General features: G+C 39.2%; 2 protein-coding genes across 4 annotated transcripts; both read right to left on the bottom strand.

The window, feature by feature from the left end:
• Positions 1–76: 76 nt before the first annotated feature.
• vrk3 (VRK serine/threonine kinase 3) lies at positions 77–5,826 on the bottom strand. 3 transcript variants are annotated; one of them, XM_079159031.1, is made up of 16 exons: positions 5,788–5,826; positions 5,071–5,285; positions 4,826–4,984; positions 4,516–4,632; positions 4,267–4,428; positions 3,785–3,931; positions 3,454–3,497; positions 3,197–3,263; positions 2,647–2,731; positions 2,460–2,562; positions 2,284–2,376; positions 1,986–2,118; positions 1,550–1,667; positions 1,332–1,390; positions 1,105–1,241; positions 77–579 (listed from the first exon to the last, which is right to left on the bottom strand). In XM_079159031.1, exons 2-15 carry the CDS (start codon positions 5,282–5,284, stop codon positions 1,105–1,107), a joined length of 1,638 nt encoding a protein of 545 aa, XP_079015157.1. In that variant the 5' UTR covers position 5,285; positions 5,788–5,826; the 3' UTR covers positions 77–579. The 3 variants fall into 3 exon arrangements, with proteins under 3 accessions (XP_079015157.1, XP_079015158.1, XP_079015159.1); XM_079159032.1 differs by having other exon boundaries at positions 77–925; XM_079159033.1 differs by having other exon boundaries at positions 77–925; positions 1,074–1,241.
• A 1,324-nt stretch (positions 5,827–7,150) lies between these two features.
• On the bottom strand, positions 7,151–17,005 carry rab27a (RAB27A, member RAS oncogene family). Its single transcript, XM_079186086.1, has 6 exons — positions 16,836–17,005; positions 12,290–12,457; positions 10,347–10,432; positions 10,126–10,229; positions 9,636–9,759; positions 7,151–8,676 (listed from the first exon to the last, which is right to left on the bottom strand). Exons 2-6 carry the CDS (start codon positions 12,440–12,442, stop codon positions 8,481–8,483), a joined length of 663 nt encoding a protein of 220 aa, XP_079042212.1. The 5' UTR covers positions 12,443–12,457; positions 16,836–17,005; the 3' UTR covers positions 7,151–8,480.
• Positions 17,006–19,545: the final 2,540 nt, after the last annotated feature.

Below are 19,545 nucleotides of genomic sequence, written 5' to 3' on the forward strand. Positions count from 1 at the left end.
AATCTGATCGGACTCTGGTTTAGTACAGGAAACATCACAACAAGATGATCTCAAGAACAATTTATTTAAACACCCCATGAAGTGAAGCTGTACTCTTAAGAACATGAATGAATGATGGTGTTTCTGGTGAAGTCAAAGGACACTAAGGCACTGTTTTATTCAGGCAAACTACCGAGGCCGACATATGAGGAAGTGCTGATTTGTGTTAATCTATATCTGTGTGTTGGCTCGTCTTAAGGAAATGTTCAGTTCATGTCAAAAACAGTTGCAACAAGTAACCCGTTAAAAGAGGAACACCGACACGTTTAACTAACAAAGTGTCAACGAAACACAAATGTGTGCAACAAATATTGAGAACTTGCATCATGCTCACATTGTAGTGAGATCCACGTTGACCGTAGAATGTTAAAAACACCAGAAATGCGTAACAGGATGATCCCAATGAAAGAACACAAGTGTCATTTGCACACATTGAACTCTACAACACTCAAACATTCAGTGTAATGAAACGGATAAAACACAGCAAGATAAAAACAAGTTAAAAATCTGGAAAAATTGTCTTCTTTTTGTTCCATTTCTCTGAAAATAAAACAGTAGATATTTCAAAATACAATTAATGCACACGGTTCTTAACTTTCAACACAAACTCTAAACACAGTTTGATTTTAGGTTTGGTATTTTTTGCTGAGGATGAGACTGAGAGGCACATATCCAGATTAACGTCACTTTCACCTGAATTTGTGTACTGAATACAAATCCTTAAAATCAGTATTTATTGTAACAGTGGAACTGCAGCTGTAAATGTTAAATTTAAGGGAACAGTATCAAAGTGTTTTCACACAAAATGTTAACAAATATAAAGCCAAAACAGAGCACAGTGTGTCACTGCCCCAAATCTGTAGGCGCCAACACGATGGAGCTGAATCTGTTTTTCATAGAGAAAGAAAAATATTAAACATTCTGCAGAGTAAGTTTTCTGGTTGTAAAGTGTCTGTAAAGTGTGACCCTGTGATATAAAACTAGAATCTGTATGTGCATGTGCAGATTCTAGTTGTGCATGTAAGTGCACATACTTGTTTCTGAGCTGCAGCGATGAGTCCTCACCTAAAAACTGAGCGGCAGCTCCGGTGACCCTCCAAGCTGCAGCAAAGCAGCACTGAGTCCAGCCTTCAGAGCAGAGTAGTCCGGCTGCTCAGAGTACTGCAGAGTCATCACTTCAGTCAGGTACGTTTGAAATGCACCTACACCGGTGACACACACACACAACAATATATCAGAAAAAGGCACTTGATCACACACTTACGTGTTGTATAACAAACGTTTTAACTTACTGGAAACTCCCTTCCTCCCAAAGCAGTGACTCAACAACGCAGGAACATCCTCAGTGAACCTACAATGAGAACTATTTGAAGTACTTGCATTTTCTTTGTCTTGTACTATAACCTAATCATATAGGTTTATGTTAGGCAGGCATGTTGATACAGTTCAGTATTACTGTGGTGAATCAAAGGGACTTTAAACATCCCAGTGATGATACACGCCCTCTCACCTCTGTTTCTGAGTGGCTACCTGGTCCGGGTCAGTGAGGGGGGTCCACGGCAGCGCCCCCGTGTGCCACCGCAGCATGCAGTAACCCAGAGACTGCAGGTCACTGCGTCGAGACGGAGCTTAACGGAGAATACACATGAATGGTTATAACGACATCGTTTTTTTCCTCCCACATTTACCCTGTTAGAGACATCAACACCACAAAACAGTCCTCAGAGGTACATATCACCTTCTAAAAAAAAAAAATCATATCACTCTTATAATGTGAAGCCTGTGTGTGCAGGCAGATGGACGGTGGGTGGAGTGTAGGTGTTCCCCGTGAAAAGACGAGAATAAATCTGTTAGTGTTTGGTTGACAGAGGCTTATAGAGTGAAATGGCGTCTGATTGGCGGATGTTAGTGGGAAGAGGAATCAGGGAACCACAGAAGTGACTCACCTGCTCCCTTATGTGCGTCCAGGCTGATGAACTCAAGGGTGCCCTCGTGTGGTGTTCTGCTGGCTTCACGGTACTCTACGTGTAGTCCGCCTGGACAGTACCTGAAGGCGTGGCAGTATCCTACGAGGTATACCTAATCACACACACACACACACACACACACACACACACACACACACACACACACACACACACACACACACACACACACACACACACACACAAGCACAAAGTGGTCAGTGTAAAACACATTTCAATGATGGGAACTGACAGCTTAAAGTTTGTACATATGTCTCACCTGTGACTTCTGTCCTGGTTTGATGTAAATGTTTTCTGCATTGATATCAGCATGAATGTACTCGTTTGAGTGGATATACTGCAGCACATCTAACTGCAAGCAGAAAGAAATATGAATGTTTATTAGGTGAGGGGGAAATCAAGAATATAACAGCAACGCATCAAGTGTACACTCACTATTCTGCAGGCGACCTGGAGGACAGCTTTCTCAGACACAGGCTCTGCTTCTTCCTCCAGGACAGACTGGAGAGACTGGCCCATGTTGGGGAAAATCAGAAACCTATATATGAAAATAAAAATGAAAGATAAAGAACAATTCATAGCAGCAACAATGTTAAACTATATAATGTGCACATTTTCACACCTGTAGGACTCTGGATGAAGACCGAAGCCAACACAGGCAGAAATCCCCAGAAAATCCATCTTGTTTAGTTTGATCCACTTGTCCACTAGAGAGAGAGGATCGGTTTTAGTCATGTGTGGTTCATGTGTAACGTCACACTCCTGACTAACCACGATTGCACCTAAAGGGTTAAAGATTTCATTCGTCCCCTTGGCATTGCTCCCGTTGAATAAGTTCTTGTCCACTTCTGCTTTTCTTCTGAATGGATTATGAAATAAAAAAGGCAGATACTCGTGACAAACTGCCAGAACATTTCTCACGGTCTACTTGTTAGTAGTTCTGTTTCTGTCATCTGTTAAATCTTTGATTATTGAGCAGCGTGTTACAGCCAATATAAACACTGAAGCACTCGACAGTGATAAATAGCGCTACTGCCTTTGTTTGGACAGCATATACGTCTCGTGTAGTTATCATGAGATACATTGGAGTCATGGTTTGACTGCAGCCAGACCTCCGTAAGTCACAGAAAATGATTTAGAGGAACTAAACTAGAAACACACTAAATCCTCACCTGACGCAGGTTTAGCGGCTCTCTGCAGAAAGTTCTGCTCATTGAAGATTCTTCCATCTTTAGCTCCCTAAGATGAAGAAACACAAGATAACATACACTTTATTGATCCCACTCAGGAAAGTCTATGGGAAATAGAGAACAAATAAAAACAATCAGTTTGTTGATGAATACATAAGTAGGAGAGCGATTTCTATTTCATTCATGGAACCTCTGGGATAATAATAAAAACAACAACAAAGTGTTGAGGCAGTACTTACCAGCTTGAGGATGTTATTTGATTCCTTGGAATTGGATCGTGAAACTGTTTGCAAAAAAGACAAAACAACATGATTTAGTTGTGACAATACAGGCTCTTTTTTTACAAAAGTAAATTGTTATCCTGCAGCTCTGTCCTCTAAACTAGATTAGCCATCACGTCCTATACAGCTGGTACAAAACCTGCTTTAACGAAGTTCACTGGACATGAAAATCTGTTAAGAGTGTATTTAGATATTTAACAGTAAATGTAATATATCATTGTTAATATACTATCTTCTTTCTTTCTTTAACTTTCCAGGTTTCCCCCTGATGTCGTGTCCACTGTCTCACCTTCGTAGATGAGCTCTGTCGCGCTCTGACTGAGCAGTTTCACCAGCCTCCACTTCTTGCCCACTGTGTCCGTGACCTCTTCACCTTCCTGCAGAGGCTCCACAGTGGACGCATGCTTTGCCTTCTTAGCTTTGCTTTTTCCTGTCGCTGTAGATGCACAGAAGGGGAAAAAGTAACGTTACACACTCGCATGAATAAATGATGCACAACTGTACAGTTTGTCTCTCTGGGCTTAAATCGCCATCCTGATGTCACAGGTGTTTTTTTATTTAGAAACGTATAAATATAAAAAAGTGAGTGCGGAGTGACAGAAAGCATAAGGAGAGGAAGATGACCGGGATCAAATCCGGAACGTCACAGCCTCTAGCGGGAGCCTGAACTTCACCGGTAATAATAATATAATATAATATTTTAACCTTTTACTTGATATTGATATTGAATCTGAGTCATGTTGCGTGGTGATGGCAAACCTTTTTGCTTACCTTTTAAAGGTGACCTGGAGATTGGTGAAGAAACAGAGGAAGAGACGGCCACAGGAGAGCCGTCGCCCGCTGACGCCTCTGCTTTCCTACTTGTTTTATCCGTCAGCCTCTTTCCCTCTTCTCCCTGCTTAACGGGGCTGGAGAGTTTTGCCTTTCCCCTAACTGCATATGGAGCCAGCCACAATCAGTATTCATCAGACAGAAGATTAAGACAGAAAAGAGACTGTGTTTTTCACGATAAAGGCTCACCAGGTCGAGAGAACTTCAGGACAGGAGAAGACTCTGAAGATGGCTCCGCCCCTGTGTCGAGCTTCAAAGGGACTGTGTGCTGCTTTGGTGGAGTTCCAACCAATCCAACACCGTTATCTGTTGATTGAAATCATAGCGTGGTTGTTCCAAAGAAAGGCATCAGCTGTCAAATGAATCTATTTACACCTGCACCATCGGTATGTGTTGCCTGAAGGAGGAAGCTTTATGTCACACTGATGGTTTGTGCCACAGCAAGTTAAATAAAACCTTCTTCAGAACAGCAACGTTGTAACTGCTTCCAGATAATCACCTTTGATCCTGTCCACTCTGACAGGACTAGAGGAGGGCCATAAAGATGGAGGGGCATCTTTATGGTTGAATTTAACTTCTTTGTCTAGACGAAGGGCGTTACGGGTCTTTCGCAGTGCAGGACGAGTTGTAACTGGAGTTGAGGCGTTACATGCAGCGACTACAGAAAAAGAGAATTTACATTTATGCAAAACTACGACTAGTTTGTTCAGCACTACTATTATGAAATATTGTATTGATATTTACCCGTGCTTCCCGGGGGCTTCCAAATGAAGCTTGAAGCGAGGCTTGAATTGACTACGGCCTCATCCTTTTTGGGAGGAGAGAGGCTTAAAGACGGCGTCAAGGTCACAGGTGCAGACTCATCGACGGGACAGGGAAGCTTCTCCCCACACGATGGACAGAATTTAAAATCAGGCTTCAGGTTTGTCCCACACTGGGGGCAGAAGTGGAACGGCATTCTGCAGGAGTAAATACATTATTGCACATCTATTCTCTGTCTCAGTGGAGGTACTCCTGTGTATGCATCCTCAGGAGTAAACCCACGCACTTCACCAGACACACACGAGCTCCTCTTGCAAAGTGATCGATGCTTTGTTACACAGTCGTTGGATAAATCGATACAAAAACACACGTACACTCAATATGAGCATGTAATTGTCCCAAGAAGAGTATCACTTATGCACAGGCTTAGAGTACTGACTGGACTTGAATACATTAGCTAAAGTGTTAGTCTGTGCTTATTTATTCACTGCTCAGGGGAATAAAACAAACATGACCACACAGCTTAAGCTTAACACAGAAGCGAAACGTATGCAAAATAGAAATGTAGCTATCGTTAGCTAAATGTTGAGCTAAATGAAATGTAGCTGGAGTATCGCCTTGTTTGAGTCTTGTCTTTTAGTCAAACTGGCGCCTAGGTAACGTTAAAATAAACGTTGATGTAAAATGTGTCACAGATACCTTTCCAAACACTGGTCAGGATGTTGCTGCTGCTTCTTCTTCTTCGCCGGATAAATGCTCCTGTTAGTTGGAGCAATGCGGGGGAAGTGCTGCCCCCTGCAGGTAAGATAACTGTTTCTCATACTCAAAGAGGTATGCTGCCACCTGCTGTTAGGGAGTAGACATGGCAGTGGTGGTCGTTTGTTACAGTATATTCTTGTGGTCCACAGGGACCTCAGTGGGTAGTCCCTGTATGTTGAATATCTTGGTACGATGTGGATTAAAGAGGTACAAAGTACTGAGTTGGTTATAATCTTGAGCACAGAGCAGGTAAAACGCAAAGTCATAATGCAAACGAGGTAATTTCTATAACCCATCCATACATCATTATAATTACAGTATAGTTTCCAAATATGAATAAGTATATTAGACATACCGAACACATTATTAGAGCCTATAATATAGGCAATATTTTTTAAGTGACATAGGCCCTATATCACGAAAGTGTCATGATTACTAATCTGCAAACATTTGTTTAGCCACAATTATGATTATCTGGTTCCAAGTTGTACACAGACATACCTTTGCTATTATGGACATAAAGTTATGCGGATTTGCACGTCATGACTGTTTGCGCCAGATAAAAGCAGCTGTAGACTATAAACTGGTGGATGCAGCTGTAAAAGTTATCATGCAATGCAGAAGATCATCTTTTTTGGCACAACACCCCCAACAGGTGATAAGCAGGGAGCAGTGACTGCATAGGCTAGAGAGTGAATTAGAATGAAGCAATAGATAAAACTTGCTATGGTCAGCAACGTCCTCTATGATCTGTAGTTAAATACTATTGTTTTTAGAAGATTTCTTAAAGGCTGCGGTCTACCAGCTCACTTTAAATGCTCTCTGCTCCGCTGCCGTTGCAGTTTTCTAACAGTGTAATTGTGATGTTTATATCTTATTACATTTGTATCTATTCATTTCTTATACCTCTACATCATATCTTTAAAAGTGGTAACAGTGTCTACTAGTGTCTCGTTTAAACATTGTAAGAGGAGATACATCTTATAATCTTGAGCTTGGTCGTGTTTTTTTCTACCTTGGGTAGTCAGAAATAAATCAGTGAGGGAGATAACTCAAATAATGCTTTTTAAATGTAAGCTGTTGTATCATTAAATGCTAAAAAAATAATAATGGGGAGGATGAATATCTCGTATATGACGCTGAGCTGATTGAAATCTGTCTTGTATGCGTCATTACTGGCACATAACAGAATAATAGTGCCTATACATAAGACCTGGTATCAATTTCACTTGTATAAAGCACTTAGTCAACATTTTCAAGATCGATTACATAAAAATAAATACGCTTCAAGAAATACATAAATAAATTGTTTATTTTTGGACATCATTTACATATATTGCATATGAAAACTGTATGGCACAATTGAAAATATGAAATATTTCAGTGTAGTCTTCCTAATATAATCAAATTAAATTTTAGTGGTAGTTTTTCAAATCTGTGAAACAGTGAGTGGAAAAATATACTTGTGTCTAAACAAAAACATTATTTCACCCATTAATATGTATATGTATATGTAACACAAACTATGTGGATTTGTGAGTGAAAGTATTTATAAAATATCAGTGGTATGTGATATGAAAGTGTGAGCTTTAGGATTTTAAATGCACACTCTAAAAGTTAACTGACATGCAGGTCACATCTTACTGCCTTTCTTATAAAACTCGCCGTTAAAAACATCTGGGCATTTTTCAAAAGTCGACAAATTCAACAGCCTACTTGTTAACATTGATACATGAAACAAAACACCTTCGATCCAATAATCTAGTGAAAGGTTAGAGAATTTAGCAATGGAGCTGTCCTTTAACACCTCACAGCTCTTTCCACTTGAATACAGGGTTTCTATTATAAATACTTTAGAAGTTGACAGCCTACACGATAGCCACACTCAATAAAAACATTACATTTCCTGTGTGAAATAACACCCCTGCTCATTTTCCCTGAAGTTGGAAGTATTTGATAAAAGTTAATTCCTTTCTTATGATTTCAGCAGAGATGGTCATTGTTTCAGTTGATAACTAATATCCAAATGTTGTGGCGCCGAGGCATTAAGTATCTAGGATCTCGCCTGAGTAAAATCATGTATATTTTTAACGAAAGGTATCGTCACAGTGTTAATTGACCATCTAGCTACCTTAGATGCTCAATGAGCAACATGTTTTCGGACTATGGCACGGGTTAGATTGCAGTAATCAGCAGGACATTCAGTAGAGCATCAGTCGCATGTAACTTAAGTGTCCTTAGTACATCCGTAGCAGATTTTACACCCACAATAAACTATGACTGCAGGTATCACAGTCAACATTTAACCGACTGTACATTTCAGCTAGGCATCATAAAAAAAAAACATATCCCATCCTCCAATATGAATTAAGTATTCAAAAGACCCATTATATGAATTTAAATGAAATGCCCACATTTAAAAGGCACTTTATCTGTACTGACAAATAATACACCATGTCAATGGATGCATGTCAGTGCAGTGCTTTGTGGGCCAATGGACACAAATAATGTCAAGTTTCACCTAACATATAATAAAACTATACTGTTTATACTTCCACTGTTTAACCTGGATGTCTTCCTATTTCTTTCTCCAGTATTATGGCCACAGATATGTACTGTGACCACTGTTCATTCTAACATGCACATTTGCTCCTATCAGAGCCCTCGGAGAGGTCTGTGTTGGTGGGTCCATTAGCTCGGACGGTCCCATCAGGGATCCAGGACTTGTCAACACATCGTTCCATCCTCTTCATGATGAGATCCAGCAGGACGTCCACAGCCTGGTTCACGTTCTGCCCGTTTGCAGCACTCGTCTCAAAGTACGGGATTCTGCATTGGAGAAAACATCGGTTATAATAAGACGAATGCTGCCAATTACAATGTGACACAAAACTTTGGGGTTAGAGAAAAATAAATAAGGCTGGAGTTATTCTATGTTATTATATATAACAAAACCATCTGTCAATACTCTCCAACTTTCTGTGTTGCCTTCAAACACATTCAATTCCATTTGAAGATGTCAATCTTTTTGGTTTCAGACTCTTTCCTAAAACAGCTGGACACCAAACACCAAAACATTACACCAAACATTACTGAAACAGAAGTAATTATTGCCTTTGTTGAGGACAATTCTAAGCTGCGGATGAATAAACATTTGAAGTGCTGGTAAGTATTTACAGCAGCAGGATGGTCTACGTGTGATCAACCGAAAATAAATGACAGTGCCCATGTTCATTGCAATGCTTATATGTTTTAACATTTTTGGGTGAATGACGGAGATCTATGACACAGACAATACTCAGTTTTGTTGGTTTTGGTGCCTTATTCTTAAAATCATACAATGAGGTGCTCTGAGACGTATTTGCCTCAAAGTCCAAACAAAAGTTAATTTAATATATTTCTATGGTTTTACAAAATCAACCTGAACGACATACATTTGTGGGGACTTCATCATACAGGCTGAACAGTTCAAGACAATCAAAGGAGAAAACTAACTACCCAAAGCACAGTCAGCCCGGAGTGACATGTTGTATTTAATACTGTGACTTCTTCTCGCTTTAAGGCATTTAAAATGTTTCCTACAGTGCATTTCCACTACAATACATGTGTTTTTATTAAAGGTGTGTCTACTAGGGTCAGAGCAGGATATTTTACACCTGTGAACAAATATTTGCCATTTAAGAGTGACATTCTCCTGCACAGACTTTGGCAAACAATGCAGCCACTGCCTTCTTGACAAACACCTGAGGGAGCGTTTCGTGTACAGATGGATCAAAACTGAGACATACCCGTATTTCTCTGCCAGCTCACGGGCCTCTTCTTCACTGACTGCTCTCTGATCTGACAGGTCACATTTGTTGCCACATAAAACCACGTCTGGACTTTCGCAGTATGCGTTAATCTGTAACTGACCTGAAAGACACAATCAGCAAGTTATTATGTATTTTATCCTATTTTAATTTGTTATACGTTTGCTTTTGAGAAAGAAATCAAGCGATTATGAATGTATTATAGTCACATAAAATACCAAAAAGTTGAGCACAGTAGCAGCAGTAGTATAACATTTGCTCATATAACACAGCCCAGTGTCAATTCTGTACGAACAAAAAGAGTCTTGTCATCATTCACTGAAAGTATTTTGGTCAACAAGGAATTTAATATTGTCAAATGTCCTGTGCACTTGAATTTCTCTTACATAAAATAAGTAAAACTAAATGATAGGAACATCAGTTTAATGACTAAACGTTCACATTTAGAGGGACACATCAGAGGACATACTCATCCAGTTTCTGACGTTGAGGAAGCTTTGTTCATTTGTGAGGTCAAACAGAAGGAGGAAACCCATTGCATCTCTAAAGAACGCGGTCGTCAAACTCCGGAACCTGACACCATTCAGACAAAAAAAACACTTCATGAGAAACATAATTAGTGAAAAAGACACGTTTGAGAACAACAGAAGACAACACAGGATTTGAGGAAGGTGCTAGTACTTCACGTACCTCTCCTGTCCTGCAGTGTCCCACAGCTGCATGTGGATCTTCTGTCCTCTACCTGAAGATCCATCTGGATTTGTCGACTTGTATACCTGAGTGAAACAGACGGGTGAGGTCGAACCAACTAGTGTTCCCTGCACCAACTTTAACACAATTAAAATGTGAAAGAAACAGCTACAAAACAAAGCCTACAACATTTAATCTCAATCGGCATCAGTCGTGTTGTGGGAACATGGCTTGTTGCAGAGTGTAGTTTAGTTGCACAGTTGCCTCCATTAGATAAAATAAAACGGGAATGACTCGGCATACTTGGCAACATTCACCCATCTAGTCTTGTCTATTAATCCCAAAAATGATCTAAATACGGTTACTTAGCTAGTGCAGATGGTGTTCAGCTCACTATAGAGGTGTGGTGGCAAGAAACAGTACTTTATGTCTCACAAAATAACTAAATAAAAATGAGTTTTTAAAATTTTTAAAATGAGTGGATTGTTTTACATTGAGCTCTCCTTTCTGATAAACAATTCAGTCTCCACCAATTTGAGTTCATAATAAAAGATTAGCAGCATTAATCTGGTGTTTCATGGTAAACTGGATGCAGATAGAGACAAATATTATCCACAGCTTTCCTTTGATCTTTCCAACAATGCATCACTTCTGTCAGTTGCAGTAAACACTTCGGCAGCACAGGAAGCTACTGGAACCTATTTGCGATTAAAAGCGATGTTGAGCCGCGTAGCATTCATCTTGGAGCGTGCTGTGGCTTTCAGCTGTATGACTGTGACAGCTACAGTACTACTGGAGTATGAATCCCATTATATACAGGACTGTCTCAGAAAATTAGAATATTGTGATAAAGTTCTTTATTTTGTATAATGCAATTAAAAAAACAAAAATGTCATGCATTCTGGATTCATTACAAATCAACTGAAATATTGCAAGCCTTTTATTCTTTTAATATTGCTGATTATGGCTTACAGCTTAAGAAAACTCAAATATCCTATCTCTAAATATTAGAATATCATGAAAAAGTATACTAGTAGGGTATTCAACTAATCACTTGAATCGTCTAATTAACTCGAAACACCTGCAAGGGTTTCCTGAGCCTTGAAAAACACTCAGCTTGGTTCAGTAAACTAAATCACACGTATGGGGATTATCACAATATTCTAATTTTCTGAGACAGTCCTGTATATATATATATATATAACTTCAATGGTCATTTCATGGATCAGGAAAACCAAGACTGATTCATTTTTACACACAATTAAAAGCAGGAAGCACAGATCAGAGTTGTTTGAGGACGCACTACAATTACACATTGTGCTTAAACCGTGACGACGAGTTATTATATTTAACAAAAGGTATTCTGGAAGTGCAACTTTTCAAATCACAGCTGTCAAACTAATTGGTTCCTTATATAGTATTCACTTGCTGTATCGTTATCTTTTTTTATCAGAAGTGATGGAAATATTTCTAATAAAAAGATGGTCAATGGTGTCACTTAACATACATTGTCCAGGATTGACTGAACCTCCAGTACAGCTGATCAAACTGTTAACAGGCTATATTCTTGGAGCTTAAGGTCAGAAGCATTAAAGACAAAATACTGTGTAAACATGAACACTGCTGTGCTGTTTGCCAATGGCATGAAGTGTTTATTCTTAAGGAGGGTGCTGCCTGCTGTTCACCAACATTAGTCATTACTCGCATTTCTGTTGCGACATTCATCAGTAGTCTTTTGTTACAAGAGAGCTGCTTAATAGTGTGGGAATGCATTTAAGCCCCTAATTAGGAAGCCATAAATGCTTGTAGCACACATGGACACAAGGAAATGTTATGTCAGTAGTACCGAGCGTAAACTCCAAATGTGCTTTTACTGAAGTATTGAGTAAAATAAATTCAAATAATTCAAATGCCGGCTTTCATTCAAACATGACTGAACTTACCACTCTTTTTTCTCGGAAGTCTATTCCAACTGTAGTGATGAACTTGGAGTTAAACTTGCTGTCTGTGTATTGGTAGAGGAAGCTTGTCTTTCCCACGCCAGAGTCACCGAGGGCTAGGAATTTGATGAGGTAATCATAGTCCCCATCAGACATAGTGAGCGCTTATTTCTGAGACACACAAAAAGAAAAAGGAACCAGTCAGCAAACAATCTGGAAAAGAAATGAAATCTCAAATTGAAATAGTGTTCGTTTTTTATCCCCAGTGTAGAAAATGAAATTGTGAAGCAATGACGGAGGATCGTGTCCATGGTGACACAAATCCACACACAGAAAGCAGTCTACATTTCATCCCACCATCTAAACATCAAGGAACCCTTAAAATGCGTGAATCTCTCTATCCTCCATTTAAAAATGATAAGACTGACATTGTATATTTTTGTTCTATAGTAAGCAAATCCCAATGAAACCAAAAACTAGAATAACCGCCTTGTTTTGGTACCAGGAAATATGAGTTAAAACCCAATCAGCTGGCCACATCCTTGCCCCGACTGGGGTCGGCGAGGTGGAGGTTCTTCTCCTCTGTGTTGAGGCCAACTACCTGCAGCTACCTGGCTGTGTTGCCAGGAATGGGGTGCTGAGTTCAGGTGCCGTGAACGCCCGTACTTTCCTGGAGCACTCAGCTGGGGCTCCAACGCCCTCACCCTGATGACCCTGGGCTTCTGAAGCCTCGTTAGATTGCTTCCTGCGCTCCAATGCTTTTCCCGCCACATCCTCACCGGGATCCCGGGCAGCTACTGGAGGGGTGGGTGGAGGAGGTGGAGCCCACATCAGTGCTTTAAGATGCTTTGTGTAATTTAAAAGCCATTTCATCTTGCTGACAACGACAGAAAGCATTTTAAATTCCTCTGTTTCTTTCCAGCCAGACAACACGTCTCTGTCTACTCACTATCTCTAGGACAAGAAAGTAGCCGTCATTTTGTTCACACATTTTGGAGTAACATTTAAATTGATTTAAATTCAGGACTTAAGTGAAGAGGCACATATTTTCTTCCAGAATGAGATCCACACTATGATATTTACTGGATGAAACATTTGACATGGTCGACTAACTCCGGTCAAAACATTCAAAAGAAAGGGCAGATGTATCACATGACCAGTGCGTAGAAAAGACTTCAGACAAGTCTTGCATTCTTTCAGTGTAACCCTCACTGAACTTTTCATCTGGAGACATAAGCAGCTTAAGGTCTCGTGCAAAAGCAAGACCCATGATAAATTGACTGTGATGGAAAAAGACATGATTTTGGTATATGATTTACTCTGTTGCAAAGCTCTTTAGAACACTTTTCAAATATGTTTTACAAATCACATTTTTTTATTGCAAGGTAACCATCAAACCCACACAGCTGAGATTATTATCCCACTCTCTTATGTTATTAAAAAAATAAATAAGATGTAACCATTAGTGAGCAACATGTTCACTGTAAATACTTGCGCTGAAACCTACTGAGAAGCTGTAAACAGTGAAAATCTTGTGTTTTTTACTTCCTGCCACATTTCATAACACCACTTTCCTCTTATCTTCCACTCAAAAGGCCCACACTGACGTATATACACACACATTTACTAGGTTTACTAGTTCATGGTGCTGCTGAATTGTATTGCGCTCTATTGAGGCGTGTTTTTTTTATTTTGTCCACCTCTGAAATTACTACAAACATGAATCAACACCTCCGGTTAGATTGCATTCGTTTTAGGTGTACCTAAAAAACTGGCAGAGGCATGTTCCCACTAGACCCTTTTGACAGCAGACATGTTGAATTGTCATAGCAGGACAAGCACAGGTGTGCAACTGAGACAATTAATGGAGACATAATTAACGTTATTAGTAACAGGTGTACTTTTACTTCTATAACAAGTCAAAAGCATCTGCTGTGAAAAATGTCATTCTGAATACTTATTATATATTATATTATATAAAATATATATATATTTTTTATATCCTAATTATTGCTGACATTACTATTGAAATCCTAAAAAATAAAAATAAAAACTTGAGTCATTTTATGATTTCTGTTTCAGTGTAAACAGGTCACATAAGTGACACAATCAAGCAAAACCACACTGCCTCCGATACAGATTGTATCAGCACATTTCTGCAGATGTATCAGGCTAACCAGAAGTCTTCTTATTGAGCTCCAAATGCAAACAAGAATTAGTTTAAACTCACGTTCACAAGTGAATGATATACTGAGAAGAAAGCAAATGTTCACGCGTAATGTCTGTAGTACACAAAGCTGTGCTAAAAACGTCACTGTCAAGGCCCAGTCCTGTCACAGCTGTGAAAAGGAAGCGAGCGCTGATGGCAGAGTGTGATCTTCCGTCGTGTTCGGCAAGAAAACACCGAGTGCAGTGAGAGCACAAGAAATCTAATCCAAACTACTGCCCAACATAAACAATACACTTCTCTGAAACAACGATGTTCCAATCTCTGGCAGCATGGTGTCTGTTTATTATTCTTAATTGATAGGAGAGGCGCCGATATATTGGCATGTTAAAAGTATCAGTCAATACCAGCTTTAATAATTGGAATTGGTTGAACTAATTAGAACCACGGTATGCAATATTTTTCTCTTACCCATTCTAATATCTAAACAATCTAGTAGCTGATACAGACGAATATCTAGCACTATCTAAAGCCAGTAGTACATTTTTATATCTATATTAATATATTTAGCAGCTCGTAATTGATGGAAGAAAGTGATTTTTTTCGATGTTATTGAAAGAGAAACTGTAATTAGCGGATCGATCACATTTGACCGAAACCAGATCAACTTATTAAAAGGCAGTGCTGCTAATCTTCTTCAAAAACATTTTGATATTTTTGTAGAAATTCTTATGACACCCTGACTGAAATCAAAGATGAATCAAATGCTCTGACAATAAAAAAAAAGGTATCTGTGGCTGTCGCAGGACTGTAATGAGCCTGTCCAACCACTTCATTCTTTTTAACTTTTGGAAAAGACATTGGGCTGTTTTTTTGGTTGAATGAGTAACCATTAACTACCATGAGCGAAACGTTCATGATCACAAATTGGCAATTAGTTTCTTGTAATGTCATTTATGGCGAATTTGTTTCGGGCTACTGTATGCTCCACAAGAATATAATAAACAGCAATGAAAGGAGCCTCAAACAGCTGCAGTGTTATCCAATGTTGTGAAATCCAGTTTTCAGGCCTTTACTATTTCAGTATAGTTAACCATACTAACCAGTGTGGGTTAGATGGTGCATATTACTATAAAAACGTGTGCTTGATTAATTCACCTCAAACGTATCACTATCTGACATAAATACAATGTACAGAAAGCAGATGATATGGGGGTGCATCCCTATTAGATACTGATTAAAGCTATCATAAACTTATTACAAAAACTTCTAAATGAGTTTAGTACAACAATGTCTGAAAACAATTAACCTGTGTTGCACCTACATTCAGACTATGACCTCATAAATAAAATCCATATCTGTGAGTGTGAGAAAATACTGGACGATGATATTGTTTTCAAAACAAACGACAAATAGACACATTGAAACCTTGTTGACGCTGGTGAGACTTTTAATCTCAGTGAGATCAAGTTTAAATGAACGTTGGTCTGCCTTATTATCTGTTGGCATTTCCTCCTTCACTGTTACTAGTAGCTGTGTTTCCCGGGCCAAGTACCACCACCCATACAGACCAGCAAACAAGAAGCAGCTTTAATCATTTGTCAGGATAAGTGGCTGCTGTCCAACACAGAGAGGCCCTGGCAGCTCCTTGGGAAAATCCGGATACGCACATACCATAAACTTGAAAGGGTGTAGCACCATACGATGGACAACAATACAATCAAATGATTAGAGACAGGCACCACGTCTCTTCTAGACTTCTGGCTGCCAAAGCTGGTCACTATCTGTGTAATTAAATCACCCTGTGAGGAGCTATCTGTGAGGCTCATTCAACTCAATCTCTAACACACATTTAAATCGATTAACCGAAATAAAACCGAAAGACCTTTAGATTGCCCTCGTGTGTCACTGGTGGCCAGGAGGCCTGTTGGGTAAGAAATAATCCCTCTTTTTATACTTGGTATGGATTCTGCCAAAAAGACTAAATAGATGCCAACTTCCAGCTTGCTCTGTCAGACATGTTGCAGCCAACATATGGATCCAAACAACCACAACAACGTGTAGTCCTGCTTGAAAACAAACCTTTCTTTAACTTGCATACACAGTGGTGTTGGTCTTTAACAGTTATTGAGCAAGCGTGGAATAAACCAACAGCTATGAAAAGAGGATGGGGCAGGTGTACAAATGTTTCTCAACTAACGGTCTCTTGTGAATGTAACAAGTTAGAAGGCAGCCAGTCTGCTTCTAATGCAGGTACTCGCGTGAAGTGAAGTTAAAAGAAAACTCTTTGAACTCTTAACGTTAGTGAACTCCTGAGAGAAGCAACAGACGGATTATTTCAACTGACATTTCCTGAAAACACTGTAACGTGTCGTTACTCACCAGCGGGGCGTTGCTGCTGCGCACTGTGTCCTGCTGGTAAAACAAGTAGTTTAAAAAAGCGATGAAGACTTTGCCGAGAGGTGAATAAAAGATGGCTTTACTTTGTCCGTCGCGTCTCGACTCTCGGTTGACATGAGAGCAGCTTCTGTAACACCGAGCAGCTCCTTTACTTCCCGTGGTCGTTGAGCAACAGCTCCTCCTCCCGTTAGACGGCTCACTGACGGCTACGACACCGCAGAGGCGTGTACTTCTCCGGAGTACATTTAGGAGTATTACTATCTCATGCTACCACTTCTATATCCATACACCTCCACGTCAAGATGTAATCAAAGGACTCATTAAGCAGAATGGCCCATTTGAGTTTGAATTATTGATGCATTTGTGTTTAATGTGTCTTTAATGTTGCAGCTAGTAAATGTGGGAACTAAATAATAATAGATCATTTATTAGTTGATTTATATTTTGTAATATTAATCTAAATCTGCAAGAATAAAAAGTGAAGTTGTCAAATAAATGTAGTGGAATAGAAGTCTAGAAAATATTGAAATACTCCAGTATTAAGTACAAGTACCTCAAAAATGTACTTACTTGGTTACATATGTACCTGAGTAGGCTACATTTGCTCAAGTACTCATTACTTAATAATTAATGTATTTCACGTTGTAGAACAAAACGTGAACTATTTTCAGGCGTATCTGGACCACAGACCTCCTCGGGGCCACTTCACAGTACTGTTAGTCATGTTTGATGACATACTTAGACTTGGTGTTATCTGAATTATGTTTTATTAGTTTGCAAAGACAATACACAACATGTATCTATTTATTCAATCAATTACATTGTGTATACAGCATTAAAGTAGGCAAAAAGCCTTGTGAAATGTGTTTAAATCTACTACCCTTTGTAAGCTTTGGAAATGAAAACAGAGATGTATAATGAAACTCTGACACGTCCTTTTGAAAGAGATGATGATTCACGATGTCAAATTATCAAATACTTTATTTTGTACATTAACAATCATACAAATAACCCCAAACAAGCATGAACATGCTGGTCTTTCCTTTGGTGCGGCCTTCAGTTCTGATAGTCCAGCAGCCTCGAATGTATTCTTCTGGCTTCTGTACAGGAAGTATTTCCTTCTGTACGGGAAGTATTTCCTTCTGTACGGGAAGTATTTCCTTCTGTACAGGAAGTATTTCCTGGGAGTGATTCATGAGTTCAGTCTGTTTTATTTTGTTTCTTTGGGACATCCTGGTTTTGTTGACCAGAGGTCTTCAGCACCGGCTCAAAATAAGGTCTGTAAATATAAACCCCACTAGCGACGCCGAGCAGTGTGGCAAAGACGAGCTGTGTGAAGGGCACTCTCCTCCGTAACATGGCTTCTTTTATTGTGAAATCCTACTGGTGAGACACAAGATGATCCTGAAAGAAGAGTAAAGTGGTGTTATTCAAGACACTTTATCTACGCACTAGGAATTATCTAATCCTTCATTTTGTATCTCCTTTCCTCTGTTTGAAATGACATGTTCTTACAAAATTGTAAGCATAACTTTCAGCATGGATGTATACTCTACATACAGGTAACTACTGTAATAGCACATCCAGAGCCACCAAATAGTATTTATGCTTAAATTGTGTGTGTACACTAGATTTCCACATACAATCATCATCAGAGACACTAAATCACTAAAATCCAAGCAGGACTGAAGCTGAAAAGTGAACAGTGGCCATTCACCTGCATTATTAGGAATCTACACCTGTGTATATCCTATTAAAGCTGAATGAGGATCGGTATTTATCTGATGGATTTGGAACAGGGCAAATAGATATATGTAATATAATAATTTAGCATGTATACACACTATGCTTGATGGCAGAACTATAATCTCAAAAAACTATCCTAATGTTGACAGGTGTAATGATTAAGTAATGCGCTGTAATCAAACAAGTTAACTCAATAGAATCATTAGACTGCCAAAACGTTGTGTTTACATGGTCATATAAACCATTCAGCAATACAAAAGTGATAGTTTCCTTGACATTAAAACAATTTCCAGAGAATTAAAGACGTTTTAACGTCTTATTTTGAAAACCCCACACCGGATCTGTTGACGCTGGGTCTGCTAGCTTGACAGTTTCCTATCCTTTTATCGTGAGCTGAACTCAACTCAAACACTACAACGTAGCTACTGTACACGCCATTAATATACAGTCATAACTTACCGAGGAAGCGGTTTATTCTCCGTGTCTGTAATCCCCAAACACAGACAGACAAAGAGACACAGCGGTCAACACACGAGACACAGCAACATGCACACCAAGGAGGCTGATGTTTAGTAACAGGCAAGCATTCTTCTTCTACTTTCAATTATGACAGAACTGCAAAAAGCTGCAATCCGCCACCTGGTGGAGTAATCAGTTACCGCTTGTTTTAGAGGCAATATTCACCTGAGCAACTTTAGAAAGACCTGATTTTAAATAATTTAATGTATCCAGGGAACAAAGGATGGAAGGTAATGATCCAAACTAAAATACTAATGGTAGGTTAGAATTACGTTTACATAGTCACGGGTTTGAGATAGCCAAAATTTGACTTTTCACTTCATTTTCTTTTATCAAGTATCATAATTTTGATTTAGTTATTCAGAACTCATAATTGCTATTCTCTCAAATAGTAGTCATGTGAATACAGTAATTACTTTCTAATGTA

This window comes from Pholis gunnellus (assembly GCF_910591455.1).
Source record: "Pholis gunnellus genome assembly, chromosome: 1".
NCBI lineage: Eukaryota > Metazoa > Chordata > Actinopteri > Perciformes > Pholidae > Pholis > Pholis gunnellus.